The sequence below is a fragment of the Mesocricetus auratus genome, unplaced genomic scaffold (genome assembly GCF_017639785.1).
Source record: "Mesocricetus auratus isolate SY011 unplaced genomic scaffold, BCM_Maur_2.0 Super-Scaffold_100018, whole genome shotgun sequence".
NCBI lineage: Eukaryota > Metazoa > Chordata > Mammalia > Rodentia > Cricetidae > Mesocricetus > Mesocricetus auratus.
Genome location: NW_024429199.1, coordinates 42,999,174 through 43,018,112, shown reverse-complemented (window position 1 = coordinate 43,018,112; position 18,939 = coordinate 42,999,174). Strand labels below are relative to the sequence as shown.

The window sequence follows — 18,939 nt, the reverse complement described above, 5'->3', positions numbered from 1 at the left end:
TTCCCTCCCTCCCAAATAGAAATCTTGGTCTCTCTCTCTCTCTCTCTCTCTCTCTCTCTCTCTCTCTCTCTCTCTCTCTCTCTCTCTCTCTCTCTCTGTCTCTCTGTCTCTCTCTGTCTCTCTTTCTGTGCACGCACGCGCTCGCGCGCGCGCACACACACACACACACACACAGAAGACCACCTTCAAGAGTCAGTTCTTGGGGTCTTCAGGATGACTCAGTGGGTAAAGGTCCTTGCTGACAACCCTGGTGATCTGAGTTCAATCCTTGAAACCAAACTTCTCCCATGATTCTGAGGAAAGAACCTGACCCCCAAGAACTGACTTCATCATACGATGTGCATGTGCTCTCTCCCCCTCTTGCGCGCGCGCACACACACACACACACACACACACACACACACACACACACACACACACACGTTCCTACTCCATGCTTTATGATACAAAGCAGATCAGCAAATTCACATGTGCAAGTGGCATGACCACTGCAGGTAACCCCATGTGCTGGGATTGTGTACACGTGGCATGACCACTGCAGGTAACCCCATGTGCTGGGATTGTGTACACATGGCATGATCGCTGCAGGTAACCCCATGTGCTGGGATTGTGTACTGTGTTTTCTTCCTTTGTTTCCTTTCCTCAGTCTGCTGCAAGGACACAGCACTTGCCGCGCCTCCTGCGCAGCCTGTATCTGAGAATGTGGCGAGGATTAATGACAGAGACCAGTCCGTTATATTAAGAAAACTTTATGCTCCCCAAATCGGCTTAGGAGAACTTCCTAAGAAAAACGCTTTCCTTTAGAAAAACTTTTGCCATCCATACAGCACAAATTTCCAACAGCCCTCTCACACACCTCTCACACAGACCTCTCCTTCCTCCTGGCTGGTGGTTAAATCTCTGGCACCAGAATCGGGAAAAGCAGGGAGGAGCTAGCCATCGGGAAGATCAAAGTCAGGGTGTTTCAGTGAGAGCCCTTATAGCCCTTATCAGGAGCTTATGGCACTGAATTGTTTTCAGTAAACATGTTTTCAGTAAACATTGTCTCGCAGCTGCCTGCTCCCAGGCTGATCGAGGAGTGGGTTTCCGGTCAGGGTCTGTGATCCCCACAAGCACTCATTCCTAGTTAGCAGTTTTAAGGAAGTGCAGTGCAATAAAAGTTCAGTAGGTTCACACCTTTAAACCCAGAGCATCTCTGTGAGTTTGAGGCCAGCCTGGTCTACTGAGCGAGTTCCAGGACAGTCTCCAAGGCTACAGAGAAACAAACAAACAAACAAACAAAAAGCTCAGTAGCCAAGATATGGACGGAAGCAGCACTGGCAGGTTTGCACCAAAGCAAACTCAGGGATATCTGAAAACAGATTTGTAACAGAGAATAAAATGAGCAGAAAGAAACAAATCTGAGTATTGAACAGTAAGCCTAGATGAGGGGAGTGAGTTCTGGTGTTCCACAGAATAGTAGGATGACTATGCCTTACAATGGTACACACATTATTACATTGATTTGACAATCACAAGTCGTATACATGGGTCAAATTATCGCAATGTGCCCCATAAATATGAAGTTATTATGTGTTGGGCAAAGTTAAAATGTTCATATAAATGAAAGTTTTAATAATGGAGAATTAAAAACTTTTTTTCTGAAGAAAACAAAAAAGCACTAAAAAAGCACTAAAGGTTTTTTTTTTGTTGTTGTTGTTGTTGCTATTTTTGCTTTAAAAACAAGGTCTCATTATGTAGCCCTAGCTGGCCTGGAATTCACTATGTAGACCAGGCTGGCCTTGAACCCACAGAAACTCCCCTACCTCTGCCTCCCGAGAACTGGAAGCTGTGTGAAATTTTAACTGAAAACGTGGGTGCAGTAGGGTACAGATGAATGGTATAGCATTTGCTTAGCATGTCCAAATCCTGGCTTCAATCTTCGGCACTCTTCGACTCCCACCCCCAAATAAAACTTGCCCACCAGAAAACTTAGGAATCCTCTACCATCCGAAGCAAAATACTCCCAATTTTAAAAGAAAACAAAGAAACTCAGAGTGGTTTGGTGGTGTGCACGGATTAATCTAACAGTTGGGACACACAGGGAGACCCTGCCTCTACAAAGAAAACAAAGCCCTTCACATATTCCAGGAAAAATGAGCGATACACTCTTAGGTTTAGTTGTAAAATTTCAAATAATAAACACAACAGAGAAATAACTGAGAGAGGGACTGAAAATCAGCAGGGCAAGAACCCAAGGTGAGCAGAACCCCTATAATCCAGGAATTCACAAGCGTAAAGTCTGCAGGGTCGGGGTGGGGTGGGTGACGCACACCTTTAATCCCAGCACTGGCGAGGCAGAGGCAGGTGGATCTCCTTGAGTTCTAGGACAGCCAGGGCTACAGAGAGAAACCCTGTCTCAAAACACCAAAAAAGAAAGAAAACAGAATAAAGCCCAGAGTGGACTGAATGCCTGAAGGCAAACAAAACGTGTCTGTCTTGATAAAACTGATGCAGTAGTGGTCTGTGAAACGTTCCTCACCGCAGCTTTCCTGATGGCAGTGGTCTCTACTCAACTCCAGCCAACCTTTCTTCAGACAGCTCTTTCCTCACTTGTCCCTGTGAGATGCAGAGAAGCTGGGGGATGCACTGAGGAGCTCAAATTTCCTTCCCTGGGTTCCTTGAGGCATAGGAAATCACATGCCCAAGATCTCGGCATTCCCTCAGTAGTGTTGATAACTGCCCTATCTTACCAACAGGGATTTTCCCCTGCAGCGGCAGAGCGGAGATTCCCAGCCTTGTGCAAGCTAGACAAGAGCTCTACCGTTAAGCTAGGAACCCAGCCCCAGTGACCGCTGCTTTCTAAGAAACCAATCAGTAGTCGCTTTAACAGATCTTTCAGTGTTACTGTGTTACTTTTATGTTATGACCTGGTAATAGAGAGAACAACTTAAAGGGGAAGAGATTTTAGCTGCTGGTTTTGGGTTCAGCCTGTGGTCTCTTGGGCCCTCTGCACTTGTGTAGAATCTCCTAACAGCAGGAGTACATGGGTGAGGAGGCTCTTCCCTTCCCTTTGGACAGGAAGCAGGAACAGGGCATGGAATCCAGGAGAGGCCAGGGCAGACACAAATCCAATGCTCCCAGTGACCTTCATCCAACTCAGCGCCATCACTCCCAGTAACGCCATCACATTACCAACCCACCAAGCTACTAATAACCCACAGATTACATCAGAGCTTCACCATCTGATTTTCTCTGGAAAAGCCATTAGACATCCTAGATGTGCTTCGCTAATCCTGGGGGTATTTTGTTTGTTTTTTTTTGAGACAGTGTTTCTCTGTGTAGATTTAGCTGTCCTGGAACTAGCTTTTGTAGACCAGGCTGGCCTTGAACTCAAGAGATCCACCAGCCTCTGCCTCCTGGGATTAAAGGCGTGTGCCACCGAGGCCTGGGTCTCTATTCCTATCTTAAAAAAAAAAAAGCCTAATAGGGATATAAGTAAACTTAATTTCTCAACACCTTGTGATTAAAAAAAAAAAGATTTATTATGTGTACAGTGTTCTGTCTGCATATATGCTTGCAGGCCAGGAGAGGGCACTGGATTCTCGTAACAGACAGTTGTGAGCCACCATGCGGGCGCTGGGACCTCTGGAAGAGCAGCAGCCAGCGCTCTTAACCCCTAAGCCATCTCTCTAGCCACCCCCCCACCCCTGTTTTCGAGACAGGGTTTCTCTGTATTGTTTTGGAGCCTGTCCTGGAACTCAATCAGTAGACCAGTCTGGTCTCGAACTCACAGAGATCCAACTGCCTCTGCCTCCCGAGTGCTGGGATTAAAGTTGTTTTGTTTTTGAGACAGTGTTTTCTGTGTAGCCTTGGCTGTCCTCAAACTCAATTCTGTAGATCATACTGGCCTTGAACTCAGAGATTTGCCTGTCTCAGCCTCCCAAGTGCTAGGGTTAAGGGCGTTAATTTTTAATGTAATCTCCTATGAAATCATGTAGATTGTTTTTGTTTTTTTGAGACAGGGTCTCACTACGTGGCTCTGACTAGCCTGGAACTGTCTATGTAGACCAGGATGGTCTCAAACTCAAGAGATCTATTTGCCTTTGCATGTTGAATGCTGGGATTAACAGGGTATACCACCATACCCACCCTTGAATTTTGTTTTATGCTTTGAATTCTTTTTTTTTCTGAAAAGTACATATAAGCAGACTGTCAAACAGCATAAAGAGAGTAATACTTGATTTAGCTGAATTTAGAGCATATGGATAAAAATGTAAAATTTACCCCCATTAATGCTGATCTCACTGCATTTTTTTGTTTGAATCATTATAATATGTATTGTTTACATATATTCACAGTTTCACACGACCTAAGAGTTCAACCGTGTGCACGTCTTCCAACCCTCTCCAAGTATTAAGACAACTACTGATATCTTCCTGGGTGTTAGTTGTACACTCACACACTTCTACTGCATCTGGTTCTGCATGGGCACACTAGTTAGTTGTACACTCACACACATTTCTGCATCTAGTTCTGCATGGGCACACTTGTTAATTGTACCCACACACAGACACAGACACACAAACTTCTGCTGTACCTGGTTCTGCACAGGCACACTTAAGGAAAATGTCACCAACACCGTCAAACTACAGTCTCAAAGCAGAGCTTCTTTCCCACTTTCTAAATCTGCAGTAGAAAAATGCACACTTCACAGGATCAGGCAAAATTAATAACACCTCAGTTACAACGATAATTTAACCAAACTCCACTACTTTTCTGGTCTATTTAATTGGTGTTAAAAAAAAAGGCAGGGGAACCATTTATGATTATATTTAATTATGTTTACTTATTTGTGTGGGAGGGAGGTATACACAGGTTAGTCAGGAGACAACTGTGGGAGCTCTTCCCTTCCCTGGGATCAAACTCAGGCTATCATAATTGGTAGCAAGGGCCTTTACCAACTAAGCCACCACACCAGCACAGATAACTATTTTAATAAATAATAAAAGCCAAATTGCAGCCAATTGTTGGTTCTTCTTAAAAAAAAAAGAAAATCAGGGCTTTCGTCTGAATCAATGGCCCTGCAACCTTCCCCCACAAAATGCCCATAAAAGGTCTACACGCTGTAGGAGACTCTGAATGGGGCCTCCCTCATGTCTGTGGTTTGTAATTCCCTCGTGCTCAACAGCTAGTATTTTCACTTCTGGGTAAGAGAAAAGGCATTCTGGTCCATCAGCTCCCCTACTCGCTCCTGGAGGACATTGACCAGCTCCGCAATGACAAACACATGTGTGTCATCAATGTCTTGAATGATGAACTTCTTCCCCAAGGCATTGGACTCATCCAAGTACAGCAAGAACTGCTTCATGGCAGGGTCGCTGTGGAGACAAACAGATTATAGGGCACCCTGTGGTCAACCACACAGACCTGAGCAGTTACATCTGTGCACGATCAATTTTTAAGATCATCTTTAAAGTTCAGAACGATCACCTAATATCTTGTTTTCTCTCAGCTTAAAGTATTTGTGATTCGTAGCCAAGACTTCACGTTAGAAGTCAAGTTCGGACAACTTCAAGATGAAGGCTTTTAAAAAACAACTTGTCAGTCACAAGAGGAGACGATATGGCTATCCCTCTGCAGTATAACAGGACTTAGACCTACAGCTTCCTTAATTGGTTTAAAAAGCAACGTCCATACTCACTGACAGAGACCACAGGGAGAAGCAAAGAGGGCTGAAGAGGCTACTCTAGGAGCCCATGGGGATGGGCAAACCCAGCGTAGCGGGCTTCTTTCAAAGGCTGACAAAGAGACAAAGCCTATGAAAACCACACACTGTTTTCTTGAGGAATGCGCTTCACGCCGAGGGATGAACAGCTTTTTTTTTTTTGGGGTAAATTCAATCGGTTCTAAATGTAATACAGTAATAAGGATAAACAGGAGGTCATAGTAATAAAAATAATAAAACTGCTATCCCCCTCAGTGATGTGGATTATTTTGCTACTGTTTAAGCTCAGTGAATTCACAGCTGATGCCAATTACTCTCAGTAATAACATGCTAAGAGGTGTTAAAACAGCAACTGCTAAATGGTTATAACGCCTAGGATGTCTACATTTTTCTGAATGAAAGGAATTTACATAATTCAGTGAGGAGCTAAACCACTGGACCCAAGGAGTGCTGTGGCACTCACTTCAGGGCCGAGTGACGTTTGCGGATGACACGTTATCGCTCTGTTTCAGCTGTATCCTGTAACGTCTTCATTGTAAGCCTCCCTGCCTTCCCCATATCCCAGTTGGGACTTAGTGCTGCAGAGACCCAGACTCCCGGGGGACTGGTCTTGGAAAGCCTCGTTCTACATCTCCTGGTTCAGCCTTTTACCTTCCGGAACTATTTCCTGCTCTAGATTCCCTCCTACCTCAGCAGTTGGTTGGGTTTTTTTTTGTTGTTGTTGTTGTTTTTAAACTGACTTTGTTAGAATTTCATCTTCCCAAAGTCTAAAACTGCATTAGCCTTATGGTAGCCCATGAATCATGTTACTACAGAGCATTCAATATGCTTTAAAAGTAAAAGATACTGGACTTTGAAGGTGTTTTGAAGACTTAGTGCATGGGGCTGGAGAGATGGATGGTTCAGTGGTTAAGGGCATTGCTGCTCTTGCCGAGGACCCAGGTTCAATTCCCAGCACCGATATGGTGGCTCACAGCCTGTTCCAGATCCAATGCCCTTGTCTGATCGCCTCAGGCACAGACACACATAAAAAAAATTACGACTAACTTGGGCCACCTGTTTCATTTTACACTTTAATGTAGTTACTAGAAAATTTAAGACTATGCATGTGGCTTAAACTGTATTTCCAATGTACGGTGCTGCTCCAAATGCTGCAGGTTTTCTAGGATTTGACCTTGCTACTCCCTCAGCTTTGCCATCACAGGAAAAGCATCACCACCGTCTGTACAATGACTCACAACGGGGACACAGAAAAGGAGAGAGTAGCATCTCCAACGAAGGCAGCGAGTGTCCAGAGGACAGGGCTTCCAACAAGGGAAAGCTGGAGGACGAGCTCAAGGCTTTGAAGGGAGGGACAACACAGGCCTCTATTTCAGGTTGCTTTGAGGAACTCAGCTCTAGACATTATTGTGGCTTCTTGCTTCTCCTCTGGAAGCTATGCTAAGGAGTTTACAAACCTGCTCTGATTGGCTCTCATTTATTTTCAGGGAACACATTCTGTAGTGGCAAAAACGTAACCAAGTTCCAGTATTATTTTGTTTTTTACTCTTTTAAAGACACTCACTATGTAAACCAGGCTGGCCTTAAACTATCTCTGAGTGCTGGGACTAAAGGCGTGTCCCACCTTTCTTAATTTTCTCTCTTGCCTGCCTGCCTGTCTCTCTCCTCTCTCTGTGGAGACAGGGTTTTTCTGTGTAGCTTTGGAGCTTGTCCTGAAACTTGTTCTATAGACCAGCCTAGACTCGCACTCAGAGATCCGCCTGCCTCTGCCTCCCGAGTGTTAGGATTAAAGGCGTGTGCCACCACCACCCGGCCTAACAGTTTCTCTCATCAAGGCTAATCTAACACACATGCCTCTGATCGAAAAATTGTTGGAAATAACACTAACTGCAATAACTTAACAGACAATGAAATGTAACATCAGCAAGAAAACCTACCAACAAAGTCTGTCCCACTTATAAAGAAAGCTTACGGAGATTCAAAGTTGAAGCCTTGCTTTCATTTAGATAGAAGGGATCAGACCCTCACCCAGCCCCTGCTTTAGCAGCCATGACAGGCTACAGAAAGACTGTAGGCCTCTGACACAAGGAGACTCCAGATCCTCTGGTCTCCCGGAGCCTAGGGCCAAACTGAACACAAAGAAACTCCAGGACCCCTCCTGTCTCCTAGACACTTGGTTCCTGGGAACTGTTTTGCCACAAAAGAAACTCCAGGGGAACAAAACCTCCCTGTAGTCTCCAGGGTACAGTTCTAAAAACTATTGGTATCTATGTACAACAGCTACCTGCAAGTAACAAGACAAAGCCATAAAAACCACAGAATGTTCCCTCTGAGCACTGACCAATGAAAATAATTGGTACACAGATAGTTCATGCCAAAATATGATTTTGAAAAATTCTCCTAATTGTTCCCAGATGTCAAGCAATCAGAAACCAACCTGTAACTACTGATGTAATCCTGTGATTTTTGTCTTTAAAACCTAGTAATAGACAGGGAACTTCACTCCCTCTGGAGGCTGCTGCCTTGGCTAACCAGATGGGGTCCCTGTCATGGTTGGATGAACAATAAAACCTTGCTTTTGCAGTTTGGTGGGTCTGTCTCCCTGGTGGTCTCTGGGGATCTTCGAAACTTGGGCACAACATAGATAAACAAAACAAAAATTTTGGAAAAGGCATATATACACAACAAGATCCACTGTGTCAATTTAAAGCTCATTAAGTTTTGAAACTACGAACCATTCTATAAGCACTCCTTTCAAGACGTTGACCATCTTCTCACAGGCAGGCGGTGCAGACGAACTCAAGAATGCTAAAATAAATAAATTTAATTTAAAAAGGATAAAGTGACATAAAACCCCAAAAAATTCAATCTACTCTGGGGATTTATATCTAAGATGAAATGAAAAATGTCAGTATTAAAAAGTTAACATTAAGGCATACTGATAGCCCCATTTTTACCAATGCTAAAGCAGACTATTTGGAGTATTAATGAAAGCACAAATCCTACTTGCAAATAGATTTTACTCATGGATAATTGATCCTTAAAAAGCTCCAACCCGTTGCGGGGTGCACGTTTTGAAGCCAAGACCAGGCTGGGCTACATAGATACCCTGGAACTCAAAAAAAAAAAAAAAAAAAAGAGTCCATTACTCCAACTCAAGAACCCCAACACAGGTGTTAAAAGGGCTCGTTAATCAAATGTTGTTTTTATATCCAGGAGAACCATACAAAGGCAAGATTACGGGGGGAGGGGATAGAAATCACAAAATGGTAGTTCTGAAAAGGGGACATCCAAGCAACAGTGGTTCACAGCCTCGCTTTCCCGAGGAGCCCAAGTACCTAGACAAAGCAGGCAGCTTTAATTTACAAGCTCCTCGGTCTCCAGATCCTGTGTTCTTTTGGCCAACAGACTACATCCTCCAGCGATCTGAGCGAGAGCCAACCGAAGGATCCCTCTGGTGTCTGCACCCAGGATGGGAACCTTCCCGTGCAGGGAAACCGTGACGCAGTCCGTGACGGCCCCGCGTCCCCCACACCGCGGGCCCCCGGAAGGGTGAGCGGCTCCGACCCGCCCACGGGTCCCGGAGGCTCCGTGTCTGTTCTCCTCCTCCCCTCCGTCTTGCAGACCAGTCCCACGCAACCTACTTTTCCAAGCTGCTCAGAGCCCGCAGCGCTCCTCCGCCCACACGCCCGGGAACCGTGGTGGCGTCGCCGACCCGCTGCGCCTGCGCCACGCGTCATCGCGCCCGCGACGCCCCTAGTGGGTGGGGCGATCGGCTGGAGGCGGGGCTCGAGGGCGGGGCCAATCGCCCCGGGGGCGGGATCACGTGCCTTCAGCCGCTGGCCGAGGGCTCTCAGGTCACTAGTGGCGGCGGAGGGTGGGTTGTGCAGCCGGCTGTGTCCACCCGGAGCGGAGCCCATGAGCCGGCAGGTAGGACGGGCGGACGGGCGGGCTCGTGGGCGGGCGAGGGCGTCGCTGCAGCTGCGGGAGGGGAGGGCCATGGCCCTGCACGGACACGGCGCCCCGTAAGGTCGCACGGCCTCGGAGGAACCCGGTGACCCGCCACGGCCCTTTAGGGCCTGATTCTGGCCCTTTCCTTGAGTTGATCCCTGCGCTTCTCTGCTTGCTCCTGAGGCTTGGAGGAGAGCACCTGCGTGCGGGTGAGCCCTCCCGGGCTCTGTGATCTCATGAGCCGCACCTGTGTCTTTAAGGCCACATCTCGCTCTTCTCTGACTTGGGAGACTGAATAGTTGGGATGCAGCTAGGTTTCTAAACCCTGTAACCGTCATTTCAAGGTGATGGCCTCCGGAAGGTTCTGAAGTTAATCCCACTCCCAAATTCGGATCTTTTTTTTTTAATTAGTTAACTTTTTTTTTTTTTGCATTGGTATTCTGCCTGCATGTATGTCTGTGTGAGGGTGTTGGATCTTGGAGTTAGACAGTTGTGAGCTGCCATGTGGGTGCTGGAAATTGAACTCCGGTCCTGTGGAAGAGCAGTCAGTACTCTTAACCGCCTAGCCATCTCTCCAGCTCCCGATCTGTCGTCTTAGTGGACTTGTGTTCTCAGCAATGAGGTTGTAGCTTCTTGATCATTATGTGACCACATTTAAGCTCATGCCAATTTTTGCTTCCCCCTTATTTCCCTCTCTCGGTTCTTCAGGTTTCTTTAAAACATTTTTATTATATTTATTTGTGTCTACACGCATGTAGGTTGGGGGTGGCATGTGTCTCAGTGCACGAGTGGAGAGGTCAGAGGACAATGTGAAGGGGTCGGTTCTCTTGCAGCATGTGGATGCTGGTGAACGCAGTTCACCAGGCTTGGCAACAAGCAGGTGCATTATTTGCAAGCCTCTTGCCAGCCCTGTTCCCTCGTACTTTTCCCTCTTGTTCTTGTCCACATTTTCCTGCTGTACCCACCCTTTTAAAACTGCCCCAAGTTTGCTCTTCCCAAGAGAATTTGCTTTATGTTCTTTCTGCTACAGTAATGATCCCCAAAGCTCTTTTTTTGGGGGGGGGTTTGAGACATGGTTTCTCTGTATTGTTTTGGAGGCTGTCCTGGAACTCACTCTGTAGACCAGGCTGGCCTCAAAGTCACAGAGATTCGCCTGCCTCTGCCTCCCAAGTGCTGGGATTAAAGGTGTGCGCCACTAACGCCTGGCCCCAAAGTGCTTTTAAACAAATATCAACAAAGTGACTCGAAAGTTATGTGGGAGAGGCAAGAATCTCGAAGAGCTCTTCCTGAAAATGAAGAGCAAGCAGGGCATGGTGCCTGAAGCTTAGAATTCCGTCCCTGTGGATGCTGAGGCAGGTGAATCAAGCTGGAGGCCAGCCTGGCTTACATAGCAAGGCCCTGTCTCAAAGAAATAAAAGAATCAAAACTGTAGCCTTCGTATGGCCCGGCATCAGGACTCGGTGTTTACAGCCAAGCATGCACCTCCCTGTGCTGTGTATTTAAGTGGAGAAGTGGGTTAGTAGGGTCACAGAGCTCAGAATCAGGCCTGTGTGACACATGGTCAGCTGGCTTTTGAAAAGATACAGAGTTATTTGACTGGTGAGAAGAACGTTGTTTCAACATTTTATTGGAACTATTGGGTCTCTGTAAGTTCACTTATCATCAGAATACATAGCAACTTAGCCGGATAGCAGGTAAAAATCACTGGTGGCTCTTACAAAGGACCCAAGTTTGCTTCCCACAATGGCTCACAATCACCCATAGCTTCGGTTCCAGGGATTCTGATGCCCTTTTCTGACCTCCAAGGTCACAGCACACGGGGTACATGTACACACATGCAAAAATTAAATCTTAGGAAAATTAACTTAGAATGGACCATAGACTTAAACATAAAATATAAAGCCGGGCGTTGGTGGCGCACGTCTTTAATCCCAGCACTTGGGAGGCAGAGGCAGGCGGATCTCTGTGACTTTGAGGCCAGCCTGGTCTACAGAGTGAGTTCCAGGACAGCCTCCAAAACAATACAGAGAAAGCCTGTCTCGAAAAACCAAAAAAAAAAAAATATATAACACAAAACTGTCTTAGAATCATAAGAAAGATGACATGATGTGGACAGTGTTTTTTTGTTTGCTTTTTGCTTTTTTTTTTTTGCGAGGGCGTTTCTCTGTGTGACAACAGCTCTGGCTATCCTAGAACTCACTTTGTAGACCAGGTTGGCCTTGAACTCAGAGACCACCCTGCCTCTCTGACTCCTGGGTGCTGGGATTAAAGGTGAGCACCACCACCATCTGTGCACAGTGGCTTTTCAGGATACAGAATTCAGTAACCACAAAAGAGAGGGAATTGATAAAATTGAGTCTCAGAACTGCTCATCACAATGTCATCTTAGGGAAATAGTCAGGTCCCGACAATGGAGAGGGCAGCCGCAGAATATCTTCACGTACGTCTGATAGAAGACTTACTTCCAGCACACATAAAGAACCCATAGCCAACGTAAGCAGGCAGAAGAGATACTTCAGCAAAAGAATATACGAATGGCCAACATGCATTTGAAAAGGCCTTCAGCATGGCTTTTTGGAAGTTTCGTAGTGAATGATAGTGAGGTCTGAGGTGTACCCGCTCACTAAGAAGGCCGAAGGCAATCCTCAGCTAGCATGCTAGACAGCCGGCCCCCTGCTCTGCTGGGTGATATTAATGTGGTAATTGTGCTGAAACATTGAACATTGTTTTCTGACCCAGCAGTCTCACTCCTGGGGAGTATACTGAATAAGTATGAGAACGTGTCTACGCAAACTTGTATCACAATTCTCACAGGAGCTTATGACAGGCTAATACTGCAGCCCCCCCCCCCCATGCACACATCACATTCCCTGGGACCTGCGATTATATTTTATGTGCAGCAAAAGGATTTCACAAGTTAAATTCTAAGTTTACAGACCATGAATAGATGTTTTTTAAACAAAAACGATCCTTATTTATATAATAAGGGTATATAATGTATTTTGGTCATGTTTACTCCTCATTACCCTCTGTTATTCCCTTCCCAACCTGTGTAATGGGAAGTTCATTTTGGCCTATCTGGGAAAGCCTACTGTATTCATGCAGCGACCCTTAAAGTAGCATAGGATGTGACAGGCCTGGCAAGGAGGGGACAAGCTGTTGTTACTTCAGCAATATAGTGGACAGTCTGTCGAGGCCCTAATCTAGGAGCTGAGGGTGGCTCCTTCATTACCAGCAAAGAAATGAGGACTTCAGTCTTACCACAGATTGACAGATTGCAACTGAATCCTGCCAATCACCTGCAAGAATCGAACTCAGCCTCAAACCCACATGAGGGAAATACCGCCTCCCCCCCCAGCGTACTTGGCTTTATATAACCATCAGCATCATGTGACGGAGTTCAGAATCCTGTTGTGGACCCTACTTCCATGCTCTCAGCAGAACTAGTTTACTAAGCCAATGAGAGGACATCTGAGAAGCAGTTAAAATTAACTCCCCCAGCCAGGTGGTGGGGCCCGGGTTTTTAATCCCAGCATGCGGGGTGTGACTGCCAATGTCAAATATCCTTAGTCACCCTCCACCTTATTTTAAGAAAATTTGTATCACTGTTTTGTGTGTGTATGTGTGCCACAGCACCCGTGTGGAGGTCGGGGGGGGAGCATGCAGTTGATCCTCTTTCCACTCTGTGTGCCCCCTGGATTAAACTCAGCCTTGGTGGCAGGCACTCTCCCCTCACTGACAAATCTTCTTGGTGGCATCATAGTTTTTGAGACAGGGTTTCTCTGCAAACCTGGAGTTGGCCCATTTGGCTAGGCTTGCTGGCTACCAGCAAGCCCCAGGGAAACTCCTGTTGCTTCCACAGTGCTGGGATCATAGGCACAGTGCTGAGATCGTATCCACAGTTCATAGGCTCCGGCTTGTAACATACCTCCAAACTCAGGTCCCCATACTCTCCTTGCAAGCATTTTACTGGCTGAACCATCTCTAGAGCCTTGAAATTAAAACTCTTAAGTCCAGCCTTTGAGCCCATCAATTGGAAGTATCTGTGATAGTCTATGGAGGTATTTCACACTGCACTATATATCAGAGCACATGGGACTCTCACAGGAAACAGCCCCACAGATGTGAGCTCTTCATCTAAGATGATAAAACCAGAATCAAACGCAGTACGAGTTCTGACAAAGAGGCTTGTATTTATAGAAAGTGTTCAGGAGGCAGAGGCAGGCGGATCTCTGTGAATTGGAGGCCAGCCTGGTCCACATGGTAAGTTCTAGGACATCCAGGGCTACGTAGAGAGATCCTATCTTTTAAAAAAAAGTTAATAAAAAGTAAAGGAATATTTAGAAACTGTGTGCATTAGCTCGATGCAGCATCATGTACCATCCCAAACTGCCATTTATTTCTTATTTATTACTGATCCATCGGGCCAGCCAGGGGGCTGGTTAGACCAGAGCAGCCTCGCTTGCCCGGCGGCTAATGCTGGCTTTGACTGGCATTTGTCGGGTGCCTTAGAGGGAATTCGTTGTTTCTCTGCATGACTGTGGGACCTTCATTTATGATGAGCAGACATGATTTTCTATGCTTCTGGTTTTTAAAGGACTTTTTTTGGGGGGGGTTTACGAGACAAGGTTTCTCTATATTGTTTTAGAGGCTGTCAGTCCAGCCCGGCCTCGAACTCACAGAGATCCGCCTGCCTCTGCCTCCCGAGTGCTGGGATTAAAGGCATGCGCCACCAACGCCCGGCTTAAAGGACATTTAAGAACATTAAATGTCCATGTTAGGATTCTGTTTAATAACTTGAATTTTCCTGATATCCTATTAATTAGTACTCACAAGTGAACACAACTTGAACAATGTATGAGCCAGCAAAATTTATCCTAGTAAAGTCTGGTTTGTTTTCAGGAGTAGAACCCTGAGTTGAGATTTTTTCCCCCTCAGTTTTAAGTTATCTAACTGCGGGCAACCCACTGTGATAGTGACATGTCCTTGGAGTCAGAAGAACCAAATTACCCTTGTTATATTACTTCCTACACAGGATGTCCCTTGGTGCTTACTGTGTCATCTGTTGCAGAAGAATAGGAACCTCTGCTCCCCGTTTAAGAAGTCACATGCCCTGGAGAAATAGCCAAAATATCCGTGAGTACAGTTCAGGTAACGCCATTTTCTAGTAGAAATAGTGATGAGATTGTGGCCGCTTTCCTGCATTACAACGCTGAGAGCCCATTCTGAATCTCTCGTTTGCTTATGTCTTCTGTACTATGGTTGACACTACATTTGTAAGTCCAGAGCCATACAAGATCCCTTTTCCTCAGGAATTCTTTCTCCATCTGTCGGGTCAGTTCATGCTCACTTTTCCAACTTAAGCAGTACCGTGTTCTCATTCAGCACATGCTCACTAGGCTCTTTGTAGAGTCAGGGACCTCCGGCTAGGTTCTGGGGATACAGTGCTGAGCCAGGAGAACACTCTCCTTGCCCTGTGGAGGCTCAGGATGTGCTCTGATCCACCCCACACTGTTGCCTGGCACCCGAGGCCAAGGTAGAGCCATCGTTTGCCATTTAGTAGAGTTGGGATGGAACTTGGTAAATTATCTGACTTCTCCCGTAGATTAAACTCAGAGGGCAGTGTCTTGTTCAGTATTCTGACCCATTACTGATTATCATCTAAGGCATGCAGGAGGTGTTCCGGTAGTGTGTGTCAAATAGAAGGATGAAAAACATACCTCCCCTGAGCACTAATTCTCTTATTTGTATAGCAAGTGTGGAACATTCGCGTACACTGTGAAGAGATGTCTCTGCCAAGGCACCTTCTGACTAATAAAGAGCTGAATGGCCAATAGCTAGGGACTTCCGGGGAGAGAGAGGAAGAGGAAAAGGAGTCTGGGCACACGGAAATGCCAGGGAGACACCGAAGAGGTCAGACATACTGTGTAGAGTATAAGTGACTGAGCCACATGGCAGAAGGTAAATCTAAAACAGATTAATTTAAGTTATAAGAGCTAGTGGGATAAGCTAAGTGAATGGCCAAGCTTTCATAATTAATAAGTCTCTATGGTATTACTTGGGGGCTTGTGATCCAAAGATAGTCCCACAACAAAGCTGACTACAAACCAGGCTGACCTTGCTCATCCTTCATTTATTTGACAATAAACACCAAGGATCGCCTGTCTGCACTGCACAAGGCGCTGCTTTCTGCCCTGAGGTGACAGTGTTGAAAAAGATGAAGTCCCTGTCCTCAGGCTGTTTCCTGTGAAGCTTTAAGATAGACTATTGGAGTTGGGTGTGGTGGCGTATGATGCCACGCCTTTGATCCTAGCGCCCAGGAGAGAAAGGCAGATGGAGCTCTGTGAGTGTAGGGCCAGCAGGATCACACAGTCAGACCCCGTCTCCCCAACAGACCTAAATAAAAATGCCTGCTGGGCTGGCAAGGTGGTTCAGTGCATGAGAACGGTTGCTCTGCAAGCATGAGACCCCAAACTCGGATCCCAGAGCCATGAAAGTAAACAGCTGGTGTGTGCACGCACCTGTAACCCGGCGCTGGGGAGTGCGGGACAGAGGTAACGTCACTGGGGATTCTGGCTGCCGGCCAAGCTCCAGCTCTGTGAGAGAACCTGTCTCAGCGGAGTAAAGCAGAGTGGAGAGAAGAATAGATGTCCTCCCATGGCCTCCGTGCACCATGCATAGACATGGGCACCTGTGCATGAGAGAAGCATGCACACGCGCACACGCACATGCGTGCACCTACCTATTTTTGCAGTAGATTTTTTTAATGTAGGGACTTCTGATTCTGAATTTTAAATAGGAAAATAAGCAGGAGCAGAGAAGAAAGCCTTTGCTTCCTTCGCTCAGTATTCCCAGAATAGCAAACTTCAGAGTATTGTGTTTACCTTTAGTGGGGGGAGAAAAGGGAGGATGGCCAGGGAGATTGAAAGGAAACATTCTAGGAGGCTGGGGATGTAGCGCAGGAGAAGAGCATGTGTCCAACACGCGCAAGACCCTGTGTGTGACACCTAGCGTTGAGAGGCACACTGTATGATGTCCAGCATTGACAGGCACACTCAAAGGTCAGTAAGAAACCACAGTTGGCAGCATTAGAGAAGAGAATACTGGCTGCTCCCCGAATCTTCATGGTGAGGGCCAGAGGAGGCCACCAGGAGGCCATCTTGGAGTGAGAACTGTCCCAGAGAGTCGCACAGTCAGGAAGTTCCGTGTCTTACCACTGCAGACCTTCTCATTCCCGTTCTTGTAAAGGCCCATGAGTTTGTGGGGGAGAGCCTCCTTTCTAGATCTCCATGTGTCTGACTTAAGTAGAGTGAGTGCATGGCCAACTTCCTGCTCAGCAGTCTAGGGTTTGAATATTTTGGAATGGCTGTGTATTGAGTAGGCAACTGTCTGCCAATAAAATTTGACTGTTTGCCAATAAAAATACATTTTAAAAATGTTTCCAAGGTCCAAATAAGAGCTTATAATCTTGTTGCCTATATTTAAATGGGGCCATGTGCTCTGTGGTGCTTAAGACACCAAATACACAGTGAATACTTGAGGGGGAAGTCAGTTTATTGTCCCCACTTGACGGCCAATCCCTGTGTGGAGGCTGGGACCCTTGGTGGGCCCACCTTGCCTCTAGCAGAAGACCCTCCTGGGTCACACTCAGCGGAAGTCTGTGGTCCGGGATATGTAGCGGTGGCACAGGGATCTGGATTCCTTGTGACTTGGTTTGGGGTACAGCAGGAGCTTGGAGGATGAGTGTGGGAGCCATAAGCGTCAACCATATGGTACTTGGTGCCACCATGCATTATAGCAGCTGATAATACATATAATACACAATGTAATAGATGACCTATACAACAAAAATTAACTTTTGGCCCAGTTATACACAAAAGGTTTGCACTATTGCCCATTTCTTTTCATACTTTCAAAAATGAAATCATGTTGATTTTTCCTCTTTCTTTTTGAAGGGAATATAATAAGACTCACTGGATCCCTCATTTTAGGGTAAGTATCAGTGAGCAGCTAATGGCTTCATGATACCACAGTTGGAAATCTTAGCAGAAGCGACTGTTAGCATGGCATAGCCACGGATGTGGGATGTCAGAAGGTTGAGCATGCCCCTGTAGAAGAACACATGTGTACACAGTTATAAAATGTGCAGTGGCATCGCATGTCGTAGATTTAAACTAAAAGTGCCCTAAGTGTCCATTGTAGGAGAGTGGGTAGGTGAGTTGTGGTAAGTGTACTATGTCGTGAGGGGACTGTGTACAGACGAGTGTGGGTGACTCACACACACACAAGGCTGAACAAAAGAACACATGTAGCCTCGTCCGTTCCCACAAAGCCAAGCAGCACTGTTGCTTTAGGGCGTGCACACAGGTAGCAGACACGCGATGAAAAGCAAGGACGATTGGGTTATTGCCACGGGTCGGCTGTGAAAGAATGAGCGAGCACACTGTTAGCCTTGGGGCTGCTGTCCTCTGTGTCTTCCGTGGACGTAATCACGCAGCCACTCACTGATGTTTGAACCCGAGATGAATGTGTACACATATGTACATCTGTGTGTGCGCTCACATGTAAAATGACACTTGTGTGTTTTACTGTATCCCATGTTTGCTAGTAAAATAGAAGACAGTTCACTATGAAAAGCTCGTGGGTCATGTTCAGATCTTGATTTGTAGGAACTTCTTTTTTAGGGGTTCTTTATTTCTTACATACGAAGTTCTGGCCCTGAAGAAGTCTGTAACATTAGACACTCAGGTGGTAGAAAGAGAGAAAATGAAGTCTTACATCTATGTGCACACAGTCCCTGCAGACAAGGTAGAAAGTCACGGTAAGTTTTGTGGTGAGTTAACTCATCTTTCTAAAATAGAGGCTAGTTGTTGAACGTAAAAATGGGTCTGGCAGGGCAGCCTGAGCCTTCCGGGAGAGTCCGCAGAGCCCGTGTGAGACAGGTTCCTACGTGTCTCAGTCACTTGGATTGCTCTGAAGACAGACCATGACCAAGACAACACTTACAGAAGGAAGTATCTAGCTGGGGGCTTACAGTTTTAGAGGTTTAGTCCTTTATGATCGGGCAGGGAGCATGGCGGGGTGCAGGCAGGTGCTGGAGCAGTAGCCAAGAGTACACCCTGATCCGTACCCAGGTGGGAGGCTGGGTATGCATGGGCTTTTGAGACCTCCAGTGACTCACTTCCTCCAACAAGGCCACACCTCCTAATTCTTCTAATCCTATCCAACAGTTCCATACCCTGCTGACTAAGCATTCAAACGTATGAGCTTATGGGGGCCAC

General features: G+C 46.3%; 2 protein-coding genes across 8 annotated transcripts in view; one reads left to right on the top strand and one right to left on the bottom strand.

The window, feature by feature from the left end:
- Positions 1–4,801: 4,801 nt before the first annotated feature.
- Gtf2h5 (general transcription factor IIH subunit 5) lies at positions 4,802–9,461 on the bottom strand. 2 transcript variants are annotated; one of them, XM_005065918.4, is made up of 3 exons: positions 9,352–9,461; positions 8,443–8,515; positions 4,802–5,360 (listed from the first exon to the last, which is right to left on the bottom strand). In XM_005065918.4, exons 2-3 carry the CDS (start codon positions 8,475–8,477, stop codon positions 5,180–5,182), a joined length of 216 nt encoding a protein of 71 aa, XP_005065975.1. In that variant the 5' UTR covers positions 8,478–8,515; positions 9,352–9,461; the 3' UTR covers positions 4,802–5,179. The 2 variants fall into 2 exon arrangements, with proteins under 2 accessions (XP_005065975.1, XP_012982392.1); XM_013126938.3 differs by lacking the exon at positions 9,352–9,461 and adding an exon at positions 9,046–9,264.
- A 51-nt stretch (positions 9,462–9,512) lies between these two features.
- The window catches only part of Serac1 (serine active site containing 1), a 36,497-nt gene continuing 27,070 nt past the window's right edge, over positions 9,513–18,939 (top strand). For 3 of the 6 annotated variants that reach the window (XM_013110220.3, XM_040758139.1, XM_013110218.3), the window contains exons 1-4: positions 9,513–9,637; positions 14,694–14,809; positions 17,614–17,650; positions 18,343–18,479. In XM_013110220.3, the coding sequence (XP_012965674.2) occupies positions 14,695–14,809; positions 17,614–17,650; positions 18,343–18,479 (289 nt within the window). In that variant the 5' untranslated portion in view covers positions 9,513–9,637; position 14,694. Of the gene's footprint in view, positions 9,638–14,693; positions 14,810–15,411; positions 15,620–17,613; positions 17,651–18,342; positions 18,480–18,939 lie in introns of those variants that run through there. The other 3 variants (XM_005065917.4, XM_005065916.4, XM_040758138.1) reach the window with 2 other exon arrangements.

Excerpts from the sequence above, each read along its gene's own strand:
- Gtf2h5 (XM_005065918.4), bottom strand. The coding sequence starts at position 8,477 with ATGGTCAACGTCTTGAAAGGAGTGCTTATAGAATG. Across the intron at positions 5,361-8,442 it reads AAAGGAGTGCTTATAGAATG|CGACCCTGCCATGAAGCAGT; the intron begins GTTCGTAGTTTC and ends TTGTCTCCACAG.